At 39.7% G+C, this 23618-nt stretch overlaps 1 protein-coding gene across 1 annotated transcript in view; it reads left to right on the top strand.

Annotated features, from left to right (window-relative positions):
• Positions 1-14535, top strand: part of LOC124115442 (uncharacterized protein K02A2.6-like) — a 46579-nt gene extending 32044 nt beyond the window's left edge. Inside the window, exon 6 of the mRNA XM_048380774.1 lies at positions 14355-14535. Within this exon, the coding sequence (XP_048236731.1) occupies positions 14355-14535 (181 nt within the window). The remainder of the gene's footprint in view (positions 1-14354) is intronic.
• The last annotated feature ends 9083 nt before the right edge of the window (positions 14536-23618 follow it).

Below are 23618 nucleotides of genomic sequence, written 5' to 3'. Positions count from 1 at the left end.
GGGCCAATGACCTTTGGCAGATCAGATTGGTTGTTGGTTGGTTTCCAGCTATATGACGGCGGTCTGTAAATAATCGAGTCTGGACCAGACAATCCAGTGATTAATATCATGAGCATCGATCCACGGCATTGGGGTCGATGACATGCATCAACCAAGTCAGCGAGTCTGACCACCCGATCCCGTTAGTCGCCTTTTACGACAAGCATAGTCACCTGTTACGGCAAGTATGGGTTGCTGAAGACCTATTCTATCCCGGAATCTTCACGGGCCTGGCAGATCAGAGTTTGTAAGTGATAAATCAAGAGAAGAATATGTGCCTGTACCAGGATGTAAATATGTTTTAGAGTTATCATTAAAAATGCACAAATCGTTCTTAGGAATGATATCTTTTTATATCTTCCCTTTACTGTTGTATCAATATCTTTTAAATAAGTTTTTAATTAACAAAATGCTGATGGCTGAAAACCCTGCATCAGTAACTGTAAATCATTAAAAAATATTCTTAAGTCCTCTGCAATTTTACTGAATAATGTCCTCAGAGCCATCCATGGAGGCTCATCTCCTACGAACCGGGAAGCGAGGGACTTACCTCCATCGCTATAGGTTCAAATATATTTTCAACCTCTACTGTGGTGGCAACAAGAGAAGCTTGGTAACTCAAGTGCTAGAAGGCCCTTATCCTTCTTTTTTTCAGTCAGATGGACTTCGCTCTAAATGTTTTGGTGTCTTTTTACACTATCTGTCTCTGAGGATGGAGTTACTACTTGCTGAGTGAGTGAGTGAGTTAAAGTTTTACGTCACATCGGCAGTATCTCAGCCATATGGTGACGAGAACAAATTGAAATACCTGTCACAAAGGATAGTAAAACATTAGCATGATATCACAGATTGAAATCTAAAAATAATTTATTCAAACACTAAAACTTCTCATCCAACATATAAACATGAACGTTACATTTCATATGATTAAAATACGAACTATAAAACACCAGTGACTAAAGCCAGGCACATTATTGGGGACCATGGGGACTTACAGTACTTTAGCTACCTGCATGACTCCCTGACATGACTCTAGTCACTGGTAGTTGCAGACAATACTAGCCATACATTAAGAAACAATCCAATTTCGAAATGCATTAAAATTCTAGTTCTCTGCAATGTACTTAGATGTTATGAGGATTTATGTGTCACAATCAGGGGACAATGATTTTACTGTACTTCAACCCCATTAAATGCCACAACCAGAATAATATAAGTCCTACCCCACACTGAAGCACATGTACCACATGTGATGTCTCCTTAGGCAATTGACTTTGTTCGAAATGTGCCTCTGTTCACCCGGCAATGAGTGGGTACCCGGTAGGATGAGATGGTAATGTGGTTAACCTTCTAGCGCCTCACAGGCAGCTTGGGTTGTATACTCCCCAGGGAGGTGAGAATGAAAATCGAGTGCTCACTGATCCATTGACCGGGGTAATAATAGTGTAGTGCTATGAGCATCCACTTGGTGAATGGAATCTGGCGCATTATATATGCACTTATTATTATTAGTAGTAGTAGTAGTAGTAGTAGTAGTAGTAGTATTACTAACATATCTAACTAAGTTAAAACACTTATATTCAAAAGCTATTGATCAGTCCTATTTCTTTTAAAAAGTCTACAATTAAATGAGAATTGACTTTAATAAAAAGATCCCTTAAATTCGAAACTTGATAAAAAGTATCCCTTGTGAGAGAAAACTCTACACAGTCAAGTTAGACGTGCTTGACAGTGATTCTCTAATCACAAGGGATGCAAAATGGAGGATCTTCGCCTTTCAATAAATACTCTTGAGTATAACGACTGTGGCCACTGCGACATCGTTGAATAACTTCATCATGCCTTGACTGGCAACCCAAGTACGCATAACCTATAGTTGGTTTTATCTGGTGAAGTTTGTTTGCACCTGACTGGGTATTCCACCTTGTCTGCATTAACTGCCTGATATAAGGTTTATAATCAGAGTACGGGATCAGTAGGTGGGTGACAGATTTATCCAGAGCTGCTTTAGCGGCAGCATCAGCTTTTGTGTTTCCGGTTATGCCGACATGACTCGGTAACCAACAAAAAACGATGTCGTATTGGCGAGTAGAAAGATCACTTACAACTCTAAAATGTCAAGAATATGCGGATGAGTGGAAGAGACATTTTATAGTGCTTGAAGACATGCCAGGGAATCTGAACAGATGACAATTTTAATTGATGTTGAACATATTCCAATGCAGTCAGAAAAGCCTTTGCTTCAGCAGTGAGAATTGAGCTACAGTCTGGTATTCGGAAAGATATACTTTTTGATCCAACGACAGTGGCACTTGCTACTTTGTCACCGTCCTTGGATCCATCTGTAAATATTGAGCGATGTGATTCATATTTTGCTCTCATTTGTAGATATTCCTGTTGAAAAACCAATCGATTTGTGTCAGATTTTTTTAGTAAGAGTAAGATCTAATTCCGTCCGGACTATTTGCCAAGGAGGAGAAGACAAAAGCCGATAAGGAGAAATAAGGTCTAAATTAATATTAGCAGCTTCAATGTGGGGCTTAATCCGAATTCCCAGTGGTGGAACCAGCTCAGATTTTCTTCGAAACAACTCTTCAATAAGGAGGTTTGAAAACATAGGTGTAGACTGGGTTTAATGGGTTTGAGTGTAATTTAGTAACATACTGAAGGGATACCTTGATACGACGTGCTGCAAAGAAGGTTCATCAGCTTCTACATATAGGCTATCAACTGGAGATGTTCTAAATGCACCAGGACATAGCCTTAGTCTCTGTTGGTGTATGTAATCTAATTTCTCTTACTTACTTCTGCAGGCTCTACCATAAACAATGGAACCATAATCCAATATAAGTGAAGGTGGGTTTTCATATCTCCACCCCACTTTGAATTTGCAACGACTTTTAGCAAGTCTAGAGCCTTCAGGCATTTCGTCTTAAGATATTTGATGTGTGGCTGAAAGGTCTAATGCCGATAAAAAAAATAGTCCAAGGAGCTTGGCCTCCTCTGCAACTTTGATAGGATTGCTATCTAAAATAGTTCGGGATCTCTTTAATACTTGTACTTCCTGCAAAAATGAATACAGTTGGTCTTGGCTTTTGAAAATTAAAAGCCATTTTCAAGTGACCATTTCTGAATTTTATTAAGATATATCTGTAGTTGTAGTACACATATTATTGCCACGACATGAAATATAAGATTCATTCACAAAATGTGACCCATCAAGTGAATCATTCAAAACTTTGGAAATGCTATTAATCTTTATGCTAAATAAAGTAACAGATAGAATACTGCCAAGTGGGACACCATGATCCTGATTATAATGATCAGACAGGGTATGACCCACACGAACTTGAAACTGTCTGCCTGTTAAAAACTTGAATACAAACTGAGGCAAACGACCTCTCAATCCAAAATCGTGTAAATCTTTAAGAATACCATGCTTCCACGTCGTATCGTATGCTTTGTCAAGATAAAAAAGATTGATACAGCATGTTGTTTATTGACAATGGTATTTTTGACGTACGATTCGAAACGTACCAAATGATCAATGGTACTTCTGTTTTTACGGAAACCACATTGAATATTTGTGATGAGGTTGTTTGTTACCAGATACAATATTAAACGATTATTTGCAATCCGTTCCATAGTTTTACAAACATAGCTAGTTAATGATATTGGTCTATAATTTGATGGATCAGAATGATCCCATCGAGGTTTTGGTATGGGTATTACAATGGCATTTTGCTATTATGGAGGAAATTTCCCCGAAGTCCAAATCTGATAAAAAATGTCTAAAATGCTTCAGGAGCTGATAATGTACATTTCATCTCCTGTCGCAGTATCATGAGCTTGGCGAAAAGCAGTATGTAGCTCATGGAGTGAAAACACTTCATTATAATCTTCACCATTATCGAAGGTAAAATTAATATTTTTCTTTTCCTCTTGTTTCTGGTATTTCTGAAATTTGGGAACATAATTTGTGTATGAAAAATGTTTATCGAGTGTTTCGCCCAACTTCTTTGTGATATCATTTTTATTTGTTAGTATATGATCACCATCTTTGAGGTGGTGAACGCTAGATTTGGAACCTTTTCCTTTAATCCTTTGAATCGTATTCCACACCTTTGACATAGGTGTTCGGGAATTGATCCTTGAGACATAATTTCACCATGACACACGTTTATTCTGTTTAAAAGTACGTCGTGCTTTAGCATTTGTAATTTTAACATGATTCAAATTATGAAGAGTAGGGTTTCGGCGAAAATAGTCCCTTTTTCCTAATCTTTCTAGCTTGTTTGAATGTTTTATCAAAACATGGTTTTCGTATGTGTGGGTTTGCAGAGGATTTAGGTATCGTTTCATCAGCAATTTTATTCAGTTGTTCCGAGAACAACTTAATATTGTCAGGAGCATTCTCGAAAATGTCACGTGTTAACTTGTCAGTACAGAGGATTTAAAACAAAGAAAAGTTGACCTTACTAAAATTCCACCGTGTTGAGGGCGGAATGTCAGACGGGTTATTAGTTTTTAGAATTGTAGGGAAATGGTCGCTTCCACACAGATCATCATGGACCGACCATGTAAATTCATTTAACAAGTTAGAATCTGATAGCGACAGGTCTTAACGCAGAATACGTCCCAGTAGCAGGATGTAAATATATGTATTCGAACCATCATTAAAATACATATGTTATTATCAGAGATAACATCCTCAAGGAGTTTCCCTTTAGAATTTAGATTGATGCTTCCCCATAAGGGATTTTGACCATTCAAATCACCCATTATGATACAAGGTTTAGGAAGCTGATCAAAATGATTGTAGTTCAGAACAATTAAGATTAGAGGAGGGAGGAATATATAGAGAGCACAGAGTAAATGCAATGTGCAAAGTAAGTCATATTGCAGTAGCTTGGAGTGAGTGAGTGAGGTAATGCTTTACGTCACATCGGCAATATTTCAGCCATATCGTGACGTGAAATTAGACATGAAATATACATATGTAAACTTTATAAAAATCTGTCATCAAAGGACAGTATGAGAACTAGAATATCACAGATAAGATTTAAAACTAGTTGCGGAACTTTTAAAAGCATTACGTATTAAGGAACAACACAATAAAAAAATGGGCTAGAGATCGTCAGTAACTAAAGGGAGATCACCACACCAGGGACCATGGAGTAGCTTGGAGATTTGTATCAAGGGACACAGGACTTGTGAATCACATCTCGCGCACCAGGATGGAAGATCCTCCAGTGGCTTTATCACCCGGTGGAGAAAATGAATGAAATGAACTGTACTGACTGAAGTCAAATGAGATATGTCTCTTGAAGACAAATTGCTGATGGCTTAAAATCCTGTACCAATAATTGAATTTCATTAAAATTCGTCCTTAGTCCTCTGCAATTCCACTGAATGAGGCAGTTATTTTTATTCATGTTATAGGAGGCTGAAGTACTGGAGATCTGCTTTGTCCAGCCCGGGGTGAGTGGCTTCTGTTGCACGTACGGGGAAATGGGGAGACATCCATGTCTTCAAGTATCTGGTATTTATTGAAAAGTTTCACAGGATCACGTAAACCCTTAGGTAATCAATCAGTTTGTTTGGAGTAATTTATTTTCTGACAAGGATTTTTCAAAATAGGAGTTGGTGATCTTGGTGAATCAGTCTGAGATCCTGATGAGGCAAGGTTCTGGTCAACAGTTGAAGATGGTGTAATGATTCTTTATGTGTCCACTTTTGTCCAGGTGATATCAGTTTGACATGCAACTGACTGATTTGCATTTCCAGATTTAGTAAGAGGGCGAGAAACAACTGCAGAATAGGACATACCTGCTGTTTGAGGGGGAGGTTGCATTTAGTAAAGGTTTTGCATCATGGTATGGAATATTGTTCTAAACTTTGATTTTGACAATCTCATATTCATGCTTCCAGCTTGGACATGACTTTGATGAAGATATATGATCTCACCTTTTAGTAGAAACCCATGTGAGTATCTCGAATGGCCAATACGACATCGTCTAATAATGACTTCTTCAAATCTCGACAACCCAAGTAGGTGTAACCGATATTTGGTTTAATTTCATGTAATTTATTAACACCTACTTCGGTGTCCCACTTCTTCTGCATCATATCTCGGATTATGATCTAATTACTGGCTTATAATCAGTGTATGGAATAAGACGTGGTGTCACAGATTTCTTGACTGCTGCAGCATCAGCCATTGTGTTCCCAGGAATTCCAACATGGTTGGGTAACCAACAGAAAACGATACCAAACAACAACCTGGGAGTTAACAAACTGCTGTTGGCCCAGCAGATTGACAGATTGTTGTCTCCGTGCACATTCCACTAGAACGAAACGTGTATCATTGGATCAAGGATCAAAGTGGTGGGTTGGGCAAAAGGAACATCTGCTCTCACCAGAATCCTGTCCTAAAAGGACACAGGGGCGCAACCCACGGCAAACAGGTTACCCAATTTAGTCTCCTCTTACTTCCAGCAATGGGATGCGAGGGGCTCATTCAAGCCGAGGTCCCCTCGTAGAGTGTATGTTGTTTGCTTGTTTGTTGTTTAACGCCGCAATCAGCGATAGTCCAGCTATATGATCCAGTGATCAGCATCGATCAGCTCATTTTGGGATACGATGACATGCATCAACCAAGTCAGCGAGACTGACCATACTTCCCTTTAGTCGCCTCTTACGACAAGCATAGTCGCCTTTTACGGCAAGCATGGGTTGCTGAAGACCTATTCTACCCCGAGTGTAATGTGGATTTGACGATAAACCTATCGCATAAAAATTAATAGTTTATCTAAGGTTTTAAATGACTCTTGTGACGGGTCTTTGTTTGTTGATGATTTTAATGTATCATGTCGAGGTATGAGACACGATTGGGAGACAGTTGTAACTTTGTCTTGATAAAATCAATGTTTGGGCAGAACAGAACGGTTTTAAGTTTTCTAAATCTAAAACTAATTATATCAATTTCTGTCGAAAATATAAACCACACAGGGACCCAGATTTACACCTAGCTGGAACTCAAATCAAAGTTGTAAAAGAAGATAATTTGTTAGGAATATTTTTTTTATCACCTTACTTTCTTATCACATATTAAATATTTGACAGCTAAATGTCTGAAAGCACTAGATTTATTAAAGGTTATTTCTAATTCCAAATAGGGAAGAGGTCAAACGACCCTCCTTCACTTTTAAGACCACTTGTCCGTTCTAAACTCGATTATGGCTCCATATCCATGGTGGGGCTTGTAAAAGTAACCTCACATTACTCGATCCCATACATCACCAGGGTCTAAGACTTTGTCTTGGATCTTTCAGAACATCTCCCATTGACAGTCTGTACGTTGAGGCTGATGAACCATCACTTAAACAACGCCGTATAAAACTATCTTTACAGTACATCACAAAGTTCTATTCTAATCAGTCTAACCCTGCATTCAACTGTGTATTTAATCCTCTTTATGAGGATCTGTATAGTAAGGTGTCCTCTCTTATTCCGCCTCTCGGAATAAGAATAAAACCTTTAATTTCTGCTGCCGATATTAAAACTTGAAAAAATATCTCCTTTCCGCCTGCTTTCTTCTCCTCCTTGGCAATTGGTGAAGCCACAGGTGGATCTTACCTTATCCAAACACAAGAAATCTGACACTAGTCAACTACAACATCAACAAGAATATAATCAGTTAAGAAATATATATGAAAATCTATTTTTACTGATGGATCCAAGGATGGTGATGCTGTTTCCTGTGCCACTGTCATTAGATCCAGAAGTTTATCAACTCGATTACCTGATGAATCATCCATTTTCACAGCTGTATCAAATGCCATTTTAACTGCTTTAGAATATATTAATAAACAGATTACACATGAGGAATTCATATTTATTTCAGACTCTCTCTCCTGTCTACAGGCTATTAAATATACTTCGTGTCAGCATCCAATTTTACTCGACATCATAGAATTACCTTGCTACTGGCCAATATGGCATTCTCGTTTGTTGGTTATCCAGCCATGTTGGAATTGTTGGTAATACAATAGCTGCTGCTGCTGCAAAAGCAGCACTCAACAAATCTGTGACACCACTTCTTATTCCATACACTGATTATAAGCCAGTGATTGGATCATACATCCGAGATCTGATGCAGAAGTGGGAAGTCACGATATGGCTGAAATATTACCGATGTGACGTATAGCATAAACATACTCACTCACATAAGTTAAGGGCTGTTTTTACTAAAATATTTGGTTTCAGCGTTCTGAAAATAAATGTTATTCTTCAATGAATACCTTTTTCTCCATTCCTTATTAAACAGAATTGAAGGCCACACCAACTTCGTCAGCCGCACAGAGGACAGTAAAATAACTATACTATCACATGTGAACAGTCATTATATACATTATACACACTTAAGAATTGACCTTCACTTTGTGTGAGTTCATTGGAGTATGAACCTTCATAGAGTGAGGGCCAAACTGTATGAACGTCGGAGCTTGCGTATGGATGCACAACTTGCTCTTCAAAAACATCTTACGCGACACATGTGTTCAAATCATATCCTTATTAGATGGGAAAGGTCTGTAAAGAACTACCTCAGTTAGTCAGTCACAATGACTGCGCGTGTAATACATTTACATCAAGTACAATACGTCACAATGGCCGACACGATAAACGTGACGGGAGAGATTTCCGAAGTTGTTAATGAACCTGTGGCGGTTACATGTGTTAGTCATCATTGATCAACTGGCCGATCATTGAAAGGTGAATAAAGATGCGTCAAACAGACACAAAGGTAAATTCATAGATTGCCGGAGACGGTTAACGTCAGTCTAAGCACGGATCGAGTCGATACTACGATAGTTTAGATGTGCATTTCTTCGTTTGTTCATAAGGATGGGCCGTAGCTTTGATATTCGTGAACAATCATGCAGTCACGCTCTCTGACATTTCTCAATGTATACTGAAACGCTGAGACCAAGAATAAAGGTTCTAAATGATCAGAAAGAACGCTTATGCATGTTTTCGTGCAAGGGAATTCCCAGGGGTTTCCCCAGGAATGTGGAAGTAGTCCGTCAGTGTTTACGTCATTTCAAGAACACGGTCTCGTGAAAAACGTATGAACGTCAAATTGTGTCGTTCATACACTTATGAACGTCAATTTTGCGGTCATGTGACCGACCTCTTGTCCAATGGAAAAGCCCTATATCGTGTAAACTTCAAGGTAAAAAATTATAATACTTTATGACACTAGCAACCAAATTAAGGCCGACCGGTGAAGAGTCCGGTGTAGGATTTTTGGTTTGGTTTGTTGTTAAACGCCGCACTCAGCAATATTCCAGCTATATGGCGGCGGAATATAAATAATCGAGTCTGGACCAGACAATCCAGTGATTAATGTCATGAGCATCGATCCGCGCAATTGGGATCGATCACATGCATCAACCAAGTCAGCGAGTCTGACCACCCGATCCCGTTAGTCGCCTTTTACGACAAGCATAGTCACCTTTTACGGCAAGCATGGGTTGCTGAAGACCTATTCTACCCCGGAATCTTCACGTGTCCCGGGACAAATAAGCAAAGGTGTACATACCCTCTCAAAAGGGCAATAATTTTACACTTTAACCCCCCTCAAAGATTCAGCCACTTAAATCTTCTTTGATAATTTTATACGAAGCCTGTGTATCCGAATTAATGATAAATTCTACTTCTTCTAAAAAGCAAATTATTTAATGAATGATGCCATTTTTTTAATATGATCCTCCACAAACGACGATTTGAAACATTTATCCCTTGTGAACGAAAAAACAACATAGTACATGCTTGGAATACAGACCGGAGGATCCTCACCGTTCTACCCCGTGAAGATCCGGGGTAGGAAAGGTCTTCAGCAACCCATGCTTGCCGTATAAGGGGACAATGCTTGTCGTTAAAGGCGACTTACGGGATCGGGTGGTCAGGCTCGCTCACTTGGTTGATGCATGTCATCGGTCCCAAATGTGTGGATCAATGCTCATGATGTCAATCACTGGATTGTCTGGTCTAGACTCGATTATTTACAGACCGCCGTCATTTAGCTGGAATATTGCTGAGTGCGGCGTTTAACGACAAACAAACAAACTCACTGTTAAAAAAATTAACATATGAATAACAAGAATGTACAATAGGAACTCGTCGCAAAATGACCTCTTCAAATCTAGACTGACAATCCAAATATGTGTAACCGAAAGCTGGTTTAACTGTAATGTAATCATACCTTCTTGGATTCTCTTGTGTCAGACCTAGAATTACAGGATTTTAGAAGTGTAACAGATTTGTTGAGTAATGCTTTTCCTGTAGCACCAGCCATTGTATTACCAATAATACCAACATGGCTGTTTAACAAATAAAACAAGAGTTTGCAACTAACGTAGCTATATACCCCGCCCCTGTTGCAGAAATTATGACATAATTAAATCTAAACAAACCCTAACCTGTTTTAACCGAGGTGGAACTTGTCATGGAAATTGTAAAAAAAGAAGTCCATCTTGCTGCCATGGAAACGTAAAAAAACAAAAAATTCTAAAATTTCTAATTGCAAAAGGCACAAGTTCAGCATGTACCTGACAAACCTGCAAAGTGTGATGAAAAAATATTGAACGGTTTATGAGTTATGCTCCGGAAACGAACAATACTCTCGCAGAATTTAAGTCCATCTTGTTGCCATGGAAACGTAAAAATTAAAATTTATAAATAGCAAAAGGCACCAGTTCAGGATGTACCTGACAGACCTGAAAAGTTTGATGAAAAAATATTGAACGGTTTATGAGTTATGCTCCGGAAAGGAACCCTACCCTCACAGAACCTAAGTCCATCTTGTTGCCATGGAAACGTAAAAAATAAAAATTTCTAAAATTTCTAAATAGCAAAAGGCACCAGTTCAGGATGTACCTGACAGACCTGCAAAGTTTGTTGAAAAAATATTGAAAGGTTTATGAGTTATGCTCCGGAAAGGAACCCTACCCTCACAGTACCTAAGTCCATCTTGTTGCCATGGAAACGTAAAAATTAAAATTTCTAAATAGCAAAAGGCACCAGTTCAGCATGTACCTGACAGACCTGCAAAGTTTGATGAAAAAATATTGAACGGTTTATGAGTTATGCTCCGGAAGCGAAACGTGACGGACGGACGGAGCCCGTTTCTATATCCCCAGCCATTTTTGTTGGGCGGGGGATAAAAACGATGTCGTATTATCCAGCAGCAAAATTATGATGTAATTCAACAATTTCAAGTTAACATTTAGGTGAACATGATACATTATTCATTTCCTTAAGGCACGATACAGTCTAAAAACATTTAAACTGCTTATGCTTAGATTGTTTACCGGTACATTTGAGAGCTGTTACAATGGCATTTGATTCTGCAGTTAAAACTACTGTCTGGTAGTCTTAGTAATATAGTTCTGGATCCAATAACAGTGGCGCATCGCAATTATTGGATCCGTCTGTAAATAAAGACGTGTCATACGTGTTTCTTAACTGATTCTATTCTTCTTGATGAGTAGAATTGAGTTGTTTTGAAGATTACTCTGCCAGGTCCCTACATGGAGATGGTGGCACTATGAAGCCATAATCGAGTTAAGGGTGGATGGGCGCAGTTGGAGGAGGGTTTTCTGACCCCCTCCCCACTTGGAATTTAAAACTATTTGTAACAAGGCAAAACGTGAGCATGGCCCCCGACTGCACCTCTCCTGAACTGTATCTCCAATTGGAAAAAATGCATAAAGTAGGTTTAAAGGTATAGGTCGCACAAATGTTAGAGTACAAAATACTTCTAAGTTCAAAATGTGAGAAAAATTCATACACATCATATATCATATCAAATTTTGCACTGCAACTTTCCTATGAGTGTAGAAAGTGTTCGATAAATTTGAGACTATGCTAAATGAGATTGCCAATTTGGGTTAAGAAAGTCCCATCAAGTGGCATCTGCAATATATATTCTGGTAGGTGATAATATTTTAAGCAGAGGTCAAATGTTGTGACCTTTTGACCTCTGGTGACCTACATTTTTACTTTATTAGTCCTATATTACATACCAACATGTAGAGCATCAGGTTACCAACATTTTGAGTGGTCATACTTCACCATATGACTCAATTGTTTGTAAAGTTATTCCACTTTCTGGTTTTCCCTACCCTGAAATCTAGTCCCGTGGATTGGACTCTGGGGTCACCCTTTATGTAGTGATTACTACCACTAAGCTGTGCGTCCCGGATTGCTTTCAGAGTTTTTGTTCCATCTATGGATTGATATAAAAAAATCATACTGAGATTTTGCCATTCCAGGTGGTACCAATATCTGGTCTGGCTCATGGACTAACTGTCGTAAGCCGTTTAGTCGAGAAACATGCTCAGAACGGTGACGTACAGGACCATCCCAGATCTCCTGTGATGACACATCGCGAAGACAGGGGCCTTCTTTATCCATAAGCCGAGATCCCTTTTTTAACAAGTACTCGTCTGAAACAGCTGTGGTTGCCCAATCGTCGTTTCAGCACCTGACCGTCAGGGAGGCCGAAAGCAGCAGGACTGAGGGCTAGACGAGTCATAAAGCCTCCCTTGTTGAGAGATCACCACAAAGCTTCTCGTTTAGCATGGTTTATTGCGCGACAGAACTGGAATCTTGGGAGACGGATCCATTGGTCAGACGAAAGTCACTTTCTGCTCCACGTTACTGATGGAAGAACAAGAGTTTGGAGGTACCGGAACACGGCCTACACCCTCAGGAACATTAAACCGACTGTTGCATACGGCGGGGACTCGGTAATGCTTTGGGGTGTATCGCTCATGATTGCAGGTTGGATTTGGTCACCATAAGGGGCAACTTAACAGGGACGGGACATCCGGGACGTTTTGAGACAAGTCGTCGTTCCTCATTTTGACAACCACCCTCTTGCTACTCGACCTCAGTACATGAATAACATGTGGTAAATTGCTTTATTTTAATGTTGCGTTTAAAAAGGGGGGCCCATAAAATCTAATAGTTCGTCACTCAGTTACTGCAGCTTTGGCATTCTTTATCGTGTTAACCGTGGTCAAAGGGGAAGCAACTCTATGTCAGCACGTCTTTATATGGTATTTCAGCTATGGGGTTCTCATCTTTGTCTTCTTGAGCCTCGCCTTTTGACAGTAAAAGCTTTGAGTGAACGTCAACTATAATCTTTCTGTTATTCTTCCCCACAGGTAAATACCACATCAATATACATACATAAACATTTATTATAAGTCCAAGGTTCTATATATGTAGGTGATAGGTTTGTACAAATTGTGAAAGCGTTAGACTTCATTGTATATATTCTTTAAGCCATCAAATACTATTATTATATATGAATGTTAGATATTTTTTTTGTTTCCCAGGAGTATGATTAGTTGTTAATTAGTCAATCAATTCATCTTAGTTCCACGTTCAATGGTCTATATTAGTCGGCATGTTAAGCCAGGGGTTATCATCCTTCCGCTAGGGGCGCTGAGAGTTTCAAGATGGCTGCGCCCATGTGTAAACAATTGCTCCGAGTGTTTTCATCTCTTTTAACTGTTCTTGGCATGTGTAGGAAGGAAGTTGTTCTGTATTTGGAATTATATTTAATTGACAGTAGTATACCAAGGAATAAGCTTAAATATTCGTTGATCTAGGGATAATTGCAAGGAATTTCTGGAAATAGTATCTCATCGTCATGATAAACAATAACAGCCTGTGTGAAATGGGTCATCTCCTGTCAGAATCTGTTGATTGTTTTAGTTTCGAAATTTATTGTTAAGCACGAAAGTGTTGTTTAAATGTTACTTTTTATACAAACAAGATAATTAATAATCAAGTTGATATTGGAATATTAAAGTAACTGCATAAGACTGAATCAGTATTGTTACCTTGTAGTTGAGCATTACAAAGATGCATATTCAGTGTCTTGATAATCATTAATATGCCAGTCATTTCTGGATTATCTTGTCTGTAATACACAGTGGTTGTTCCAATTGAATTGTAGTTACTTTATAGTTTTTTATAGTTGCCATTCGGTAATTGCCATGTGCTCTTGGTGCACTTTGTGTACTTTCATTAAGTAAATATACCCCTAGACAACAAGCAATAAAAGTATATAGATTGTAGTACACACTACACAATGTTATCAACATGTAACCAATTATTTGTGTAACCGTTGGGCGATACATATGTTGAATGATCTTTGTCTTCATGGGGTCGCCATTTTGACAGTAAAAGCACTGAGTGAACGTCAACTATAATCTTTGTGTTATTCTTCCCAACAGGTGTCTTGGGCTGCATCTCACCTTGCTTCCAGGCAAGGAGAACAATTTTGGGGGCTCGTCCAGGATGCGAGATGACTATGTCCTACACTCAAGGGGTAGAACGTTACTGAGGCCGCTGATGGTGAAACGGGACTGCAAGAGATCCATCAACTTTGGAGAAGGGGATGGAAGCCATGTTTGACGTTGTCCATGTCTCGAGTTCCTGAGTCTTGTATGCAGGATGAAAAAATTGGTAACCATGGCAGATGAGGCCATATACAGAGCCAAGGGACTGCCGTATGGACTATCAAAGGAACAACTTTGTCATCTTGCACTGACACTACAACTACAAATCAGCGAACCTGAGAAACTGACCTCACCTGACCTGAGGAGTTCATCGCAAATGCTGTTAAGGAGGAAGACCATGGTAGGGCTGTTGGGAATAGGATTCAAGCGAAAGCTGAGAAACTTATTGATGTAACCGGCCGCAGTTTTGTAATATCATCTGAAAGTAATGAAACACAACCACCCTCAGTTGCAGCTTGGAAAAGTGACTTCAAGGTAGTTGGGGGACAAATCTCAGACAAAGGAACAGGGATCAGTTGCCAGTCTAGCATGGCAGATTACCACTGGGTTGGAGAAGGGGTACAGTGAGAGGGAAGTGGTGGATGGGGTTATATGGGTTGTCGAGCCTTCAAGTTCACTATGACACTATCCAGATGGTAGGGCAGACATCTCCTTAAATACACTGAAGGGAATCCTGAGATCGCACTTCAAGGAGAGTAGTGTCACGGACTTGTACTCCCAAGTTAGGGCGTTTAGCCCAGGGACCCACTGACGAATCCCAAACCTTCAACTATAATCTTTGTGTTATTCTTCCCCACAGGTGTCTTGGGCTGCATCTCGCTTCCCGACAAGTGTAACACATGGATGACAATGCCAGGCCTCATCGTTCGCATGCAGTCGTGGATTACATGAGGGCCAATGCAATAACATCTACCCCAGCAAGCAATGAGCCCAGATTTGAACCCCCTTGAACATTTTTAGGATATTCTGGGGCGACGCATACAGGCACGAGATCCACCTGTACAAGATTTACGCCAAATGGAAGCAGCATTGCATCAGGAGTGGTTGTTGTTGACCCATCAACAGATCCAACGTGTGACTGTAGGCATGAGACGTTGGTTGGAATGTGTCATCCGGGCACGTGGCGGTTATATCTGCTTCTGATCTGGTTCACGTGTCACGTCAAGTAGAGACTTTAAGGAACATTTTCACATGAAACATCAAACGTAACTCGTTTACTTAATCCTGCAGCTCCATACTATTTTGAGGTATTTTTTCAGGTCAAAAACAGTACCAGTGTTACCATGATGTTTTTGTCAGTAAATTTCAATCACAACTCACCAATATCTTCTTTATTTGTTGTCAATCGTTTATTCTATCCGATGACATTGGTATCGCCCAGCTCCTGTGGTCAGTCGATATGGCTGAAATTCTGCCGATGTGACGTTAAATCATAACTCACTCACTCCTGTGGTCAGTCGTCCCATGCCATGACTTTTGTCATGGTTCAGAAATAGGGGTGTGCTTAACTTTTTTCTTTGTGTATACATTCAACAATAATTAGGCTTAAAACACTGATTGATGACCGTTACATCGATTATGGTAGGGGTATGTGACAGACAGGGGGACAATCACTTCACAGTACTTTAACCTCCTGGACAGAGCCTTCAATAAAGTCAGTAAGGAAAAACATCGCACCAAATTAAAAAAACAAGCAGTTAATTATTTACATATATATATTTAAAATTTATTGTACAGGTAATTTCCTTAAAGTTGCTGATAATGAGATGTTTGCTTACACGGGAAAAGAGATCTTTCAGATTTACTGTTTGATAATGTGAATCCCTTCCGATTGCAAAGTCTTCACAGGCAAGAAATATATGCTCGACGGTGAACCTTTCATCACAAGGGATACACCTTGGGAGGTTCGTCCTCATCTGATTTATTGATTCCTACCTGAGTGTCCCACCTCTTTTACATGAGATCCCGAGTATAACTCTTGATGGTTGGTTTAAAACCGCTCTACGGGATAAGTAGTGGAAATAACGGTTTGTCAAAAGTTACTTTAGCTGCAGCATCGGCTTTTGAGTGACCCGTAATGCCCACATGACTTGGCAACCAGCAAAAGACGATGTCACATTGGCCAGTAGAAAGATCATTGTAAAGTTCTAAAATGTCAAGGATTATGGGACGATTTGAGGAAACACTTTCAAGTGCCTGAAGGCAAGACTGTGAATCTGAAAAGGTGATGAAATCTTCGGATTGCTTTTCATGTTAAATATAGGTCAAAGCTGTGAAGATAGTTTTGGCCTCAGCAGTAAAGATTGAACTATTATCTGGGATTCGTGAGAGACAGTTCTGGATACAATGATGGTGTCACTTGCAACTTTGCCACCTTCCTTTGACCCGTCTGTAACAATGTATCTGTGAGAATCATATTTTGTTCGCACTTGGTCATATGCTTTTTGACAAACCAAAGGATCTGTTTCGGATTTTTTTAGCTGGGTGAGAGTGAGGTCTATCTCTGGCTTCACCATCTGCCAATGAGGAGAAGACGGTAACGTGATATATTATTTCGATCTATTTTAGCTGCAGTGATGAGTGGTTGAATTCTGATTAACGGGATCCGGTGGTCAGGCTAGCTGACTTGGTTGAGGCATATAGGATGCTACCTTGAAAGACGCCCTGATCTTGATCGAAATGATCAGACAGGATAGAACCCTTTTGTACTTGAAATTGTCTGTTGTTTAATTCTGAAATGAATTGGGAAATCTGCCTCTCAATCAAAATTCATGCAAATCTTTTATAATACCTTGTTTCCACGTTCTAGCATATGCCTTCTCTAGATCGAAAAAGATTGATACAGTATGTTGTTTGTTGACAATGAAATTTTAAATAAATGATTCTAAACGCACCAGATGGTCAATGGTACCATGCCTTCCATTGTTTTACAAACACAGCTAGTTCATGACATTGGACGGTAATCGGATGGATCTGTATGACCCCATCCAGGCTTTTAATTAGGAATAATAAAAACATTATGCCACGAAGAAGGGAACTTTCCGGTTGTCCATATTTCATCAAATGTATTAAACAGCGTTTCCAAACTGGGCAAGTGTTTCAGGAGCTGATAATGAATGTGTCGGCTCCTGCTGCAGTGTCATGAGCTTGCCCTTGGGCAGGTTGCAGTTCATGGAGTGAGAATGTTTCATTGCAGTCCTCAACATTATCAGAGTTAAAATTTACCCTTATCTTTTCCTGTTGTTTTTGAAGCATCTGGAATTGAGAATTATAATTTGATGATGAGGAATGATTTGCCAATGTTTCACCAAGCTTGTTGGCAATTCAGATTTACTTGTTAAAGGTGTATTACCATCTTCCAGATTTTGTTCCTTTGCCCTTAATCCAGTGAATATTGTTCCTTATGACCTTGGCCATAAGTATTCGGGAATTGATTTATGATACAAAGTTCCTCCAAGATAAATGTTTATTTTGTTTAAAAGTAAGTATCGCGCTTGTTTTTTTTATTATTCAGGTTGTGGATGGCGGGATGTTGTAGGAAATATTTCTCAGCTTTCTTTCTATTTTTCCTGGCTTGATTACAATTTTCATCGAACCTTAATTTACGTATGTGAGGGTTTGCAATAGACTTTGGAATGCTTTCGTCTCCAAAAGCGTTTAATTGAAAATAGGTATAAGGTGTAAGTGTTTATGCACATAAGTTCCACTTTGTTGCAGGTTGTTCGTCAGAGGGATTGATAGTTGTAGTTAAAGTTTAACGTCGCATCGGCATTATTTCAGCCATATAGCGACGATTGATAGCTGTAAGCGACGATTGATAGTTGTAAGTATTGTTGGAAAATGGTCACTTCCACAACGGTCATCATGAACCGACCATTCAAATTCGTTTAACATATTTGAATCTGTAAAGTCACATCGACAATATTTAAAAGCTGTTGTCGAAGGACAGTACAACAACCAGCAATATATCAGACTATAATGTTAAAATTAGCTTAAGAACTATAAAAAGATCGGAATTTGACCGACAACACATTGTAAAAAGAGGCCAAAAACAACGAACGTTAGGTCACCATACCAGGGACCAAGGGGACATACAGTACCTTTGCTACCAAAATTCCTTTTGTCATTGGCGATTGTTGAAAGATTAGCCATAATTTAAAATATACAAATATATTGCGGTAATAACTGTGGTCTTACATACTCTCTCAGGGAAAGATCAAGGGCAGAGTATATGCCAGTGGCAGGATTCCGATACTTATTAGATCCATCTTTGAAGATGCATAAATCATTGTGAGAGATATAATCTTCAGGGTCTTTTCCCTCATTATTTTTATCAGTACTCCCCCCATAAGGGATTATGACCATTTAAATCGCCCATAATGATACAGGGCTTCGGGAGCTGATCATACAGAGTCTGAAGATCTGATGGGCGGATAGTTGAGGAAGGTTGACGATGCAGTGAACATGAAATAAACACTACGTTCAAAGTAACACGGACAACAATAGTTTGAAGAGTAGTGTTGGCTATGGATTATGCTCTGCTTCACCAGGATGGAGGAGAAAACGAGTGGATCTGTGGGTTATTTTACGTATGTTTCTTGGAGACAAAAAAATGACGGGTTTAAATCTTGAATTAAAATTCTTCTTAAGTCCTCTGCAATTCCATTGTATTCATGGTGGTGGTGCTTCCACAGGTGAAATGTCTCGCGAACATAAAGAAGACTTTGTGGTATTCCTATTATTGTCATGTGGTACTCCTATTATTGTCATGTGAGATGGCGCTACCTCCATGTCCAGAGGACCAAAGGAGTTATGGAGGACCTCTAAAGGAGAAGTGGACTGTGATGTTAGAGTTTGAATTTCTTTCTGCTGCTTTTATTATTTTCTCCATCTTTGTCAGATGAACAATTTCAGCTTCTGATTTTGGCGTCTGCAACTCGACATGTTTAACAGTTTTGGGTTTTGGAGTGTCATAGCTGGTTTTTGAAATGAAACAAAGAGGCTGGACAGACTTGACTCATGTCAGATCAGTCTGGCAGTCAATATAGGCAGTGGTTACAAAAGGACAACAGACAGTAGCAGAGTAAGAGATAGTTGAAGTGGTTGCAGTAGAACCGTCAACCCTCTTCTTAGCTTCATGGTAGGAGATATTCTGTTCGGTTTTTATGTTCATAATTTGTGATTCACGCTTCCACACAGGACAGGATTTTGAAGAAGCCATATGGTTTCCTCCGCAGTTTGCACACTTCACATCCTTTCCGCTGCATTGGTAAAAAACAGCAGAGACATGGCAGGGATTGGATCCAAAGGCTTGGCAGGTGTAGTACCGGAGTTGATTGGGGATGTACACCTCCACTCCAATGCTACAATAACCAGCTTAGGTCGATTGAGGGACAGATGTTCGTGCGGAAGTGGAAAGGTACATGTTGGTCGGTTCGACCTCACCATCCTTCATGACGGTAGAACGTTTGACAGATGTGACGGACTGTTTTTCAAGTTTCTTGGTAACCTCATCTTCAGTCATGCCAGACAGGCAGCGACCTCTGTCACGGACAATGCCCTTATATGAGTTCAGTGTCGTGTGCACTGAGACAGCAATCTGGATATTGACAAACTCTTCTAATTTCAGAAGATTTGACAGATTGCTGTCTCTGTGCATCGTCAACAATGAGAGACCCTGATCGAAGGTTTGTGACATTTGTAACCAGTGATACCTTTGGAGATTGGATTCAATTTGATGGGTTCTTTGTCCACTGTTTCAACTACCAAGAAATGTGGCCAATTGTCAGATCGAGGGGCGCAGTCGTCTCAACAGATTCGATATGTCGTCTTTTTTAACTAGGGTGTTGGGAAGCCATGTCGAAAGGGACATGAATCCGCACCCCTTTTCTCCACCCATCACGGGAGTGTCAACATGGACAGTCTTATGCCGCCGCGGATCTCAAAGCTGCAAAGACCGAGGAAAAAGGGGTGGTATACACCTGCAAATTTGACGTGAAACGTTGGAGCTTTCTACTGAATAAAAAGTCAGGATGGGATTCGGCCCATGACAATCAATTGGAGACGTACAGAATTCGGAGGTCAGCATCACCAGATTGGCCCATAAGCCACCGCCTTCTGAGCATAGAAACGTATTTTAAAATGCCATACGTCTTAAATATGTCTGTGATATTTCAGTCATTTTACTGTCTTTTGCTGACAGGTTTTTTAGGAAGTCTAAACATATTTCATATTCATGTCTAATTTGTTGTAGTCACGATATGGCTGAAATACTGCCGATGTGACTCAAAATCTTGACTATACCGGCAGCCGTTACACATATGGTACATTACTGAGTACGGCATTTATGACTAGAATGTTGAAAGATCTGACAAATGTTAGGATGGAAAACACACGAATAATTATATGGTTTGGGCACAGATATAGTTGTGACAAACCAGCAATCTCAATCAGCATCAATCTGGAATTTGCCTCCAAAATCTCCAAAGTCATTGGTCAAAGTAAAGGAGACCCGTGAAGATCCGGGGTTTGTTGGGCTTCAGCAACCCATGCTTGTCGCTTGACTAGGCTTGTGTGTCAGGCTGGCTGACTGAGCTGATGCATGTCATCGTATCCCAACTGCGTAGATCGATGCTCATGATGTCAATCACTGGATTGTCTGGTCCAGACTCGATTATTTACAGACCGCCGCCATATAGGTGGAATACTGCTGAGTGCGGCGTAAAACAAGAAACAAACAAACACAAGGCAAAGAAGCACAGGCAATTGCTTTGTCTTAGACCTCAGTGAATTGAGTAGAGAGCAGGTGGACATGAGAACGTATGAAACACGCATGCAAGTTGAGCTGCATGTGATATAAATAAACGAGAACGTTGATGATCTCTCAGTTTAAAGATGAACGTATGATTTGAAACATAAAATGTTTCATCAACATGGTTCATATTTTAATACAGACGTCGATGATGAATGCCTGACATTTTAAAATTGATACACTTGATCTTCAGTCACAGTGCATGGAGGGTTTGTTTTAGGTGGTATACAATGTACATTTGCACATGACTGTTATTGCATCTATTGACATTAATGTTGGTTGGTTGGTTTGTTGGTTTGTTGTTTAACGCCGCACTCAGCAATTTTCCAGCTATATGGCGGCGGTCTGTAAATAATCCAGTGATTGACATCATGAGCATCGATCCACGCAATTGGGATCGATGACATGCATCAACCAAGTCAGCGAGCCTGACCACCCAATCCTGTTAGTCGCCTTTTACAAGCATAGTCGCCTTTTACAAGCATAGTCGCCTTGAAATTAATGTGTAAACTGAGACTGAAATTAACGTCAAAAAGGAATCTGCATTCGAAGTTCCACATTCTCAAAACAACTGCGACCAGGCAACGATCGTGATGTTCTCTGCCCTGTCAATAATGTATTATTGTGTGCAAGTGCACATTGCGTGCAAGTGAGGGATGGAAAGGGGGGCGTTTGACAAGCTCGCAATGATAAAACATTCATAAACTGTAGGTTTTTTCAACGTGAGTTGTGGCAGTATCGGATGTCTTTGGATTATATTTTAAATGTAGACGCATGCTCAATACCCATAACGTCACTTAAGGGTGGTAGCTCTCGTGTCAAGTTTCTATAATTACCACAGTCATTAATACTGGGACAACTAATGCCACTAGTTCCGTATGAATGCATTCAGTTACATCCCGTCGCTTACGTTAGCCCTATTGATTTAATTTAATTCAATTGCTCCAGTCTAGTGCCGATCGATTAGGATTCTCAAGCAGATGTCCCTGGTGTACATTTGAATAATACACAACTTCAGACAAAATTATCTGTCGTTTCAGATTAGATTTCGAGGGGGAAGGAGACATTTTCCACGAGGTTAGACTCATTTCCTCATTACATATATTACCGATATTCGAGGGAAAGAGCTCTGGTGGGCATTCTGGAGAAGTGTTCGTTCAAATGGCTCGTCTTTGAGGAAAGCATGCCGGGTACACGAGTAATGAAGTCGGTTGTATTCAAAATGGCATACAATAAAAGTCGTAACTGGCATTGACCATGTGAGGTAAACTTTTCAGTTAGAATCGGGTTGGAATAAGTCTTCAGCATCCAATGCTTGTCGTAAGAGGCGACTTTGGTTGGTTGGTTGGTTGGTTTGTAACGCTGCACTCAGCAATATTCCAGCAAAATGACGCTGGTCTGTAGATAATAGAGTCTAGACCAGACGATCCAGTGATTGATATCATGAGCATCGAGTCAAGCAATTGGGATACACTGACATGCATCAACCAGTGAGTGAGTTAAGATTTTTAGTCACATCAGCAATATTTCAGCCATATCGTGACTAAATCAAGTTGTACATTAATAATACATAAATATAGACATTAATATCTGTCGACAAAGGACAGTAAAAACACTAGACTATCACAGATGTAGATTTAAAACTAGCATATCATCATAAAATTTGAACAATTCATAACAGTACACAATAAAAATGGGCTAAAGATCAACAATAACCATGCATCAACCAAGTCAGCGAGCATCACCACCCGATCCCGTTAATCGCCTTTTACAACAAGCACAGTCGCGTTTTACGTCAAGCATGGGTTGCTGAAGACCTATTCTACCCCGGATCTTCACGGGTGGGATGGGTTTAGCTGCACGATTCTCAAGGGATGGGTTCGAATATCAGATTGAGATTTCTTATCTCACAGGTCCATACAATGTACCCGCGCTCGTCCAGTAAATGTGTGTTTGAGCTTCTTTCCAAAATTTAGCTGACACAGCATGGATTAACTAAAGACCGGCGGGCCACATTACCACGAAACTAAGTATACGAGCAACACATTTTGGCGTGTTCACGAGATTGTGTGCAAGAAATGACATAAATACTTCCTTAGTACGTTTATATTCTTTGAACCCCAAAGTGAATCAATACAGGCATTGCTTTTAATGAAATAGGCACTTTACTATTGTACTTAGGTTATCTAAATACATTGGATGATGTTTGAGGTGTTTAGTGTATGGTATAGATGCAATACCTTCGCTGCGACTGAGCCTACTAAAGGAGATATATTGCACACAAACAAACTAAAACATGTTGTAGATTCATACATATTCACACCAAGAAAGTCATATGGGAATTTATTGTTATGTAAAAAGATCCCACAACCAGCTCATATGCATAT

The sequence above is a fragment of the Haliotis rufescens genome, unplaced genomic scaffold (assembly GCF_023055435.1).
Source record: "Haliotis rufescens isolate VD_foot unplaced genomic scaffold, xgHalRufe1.0.p SCAF_33, whole genome shotgun sequence".
NCBI lineage: Eukaryota > Metazoa > Mollusca > Gastropoda > Lepetellida > Haliotidae > Haliotis > Haliotis rufescens.
Note: the sequence above shows the minus strand (reverse complement) of the source record. Positions and strands in the feature narration are given on the sequence as shown.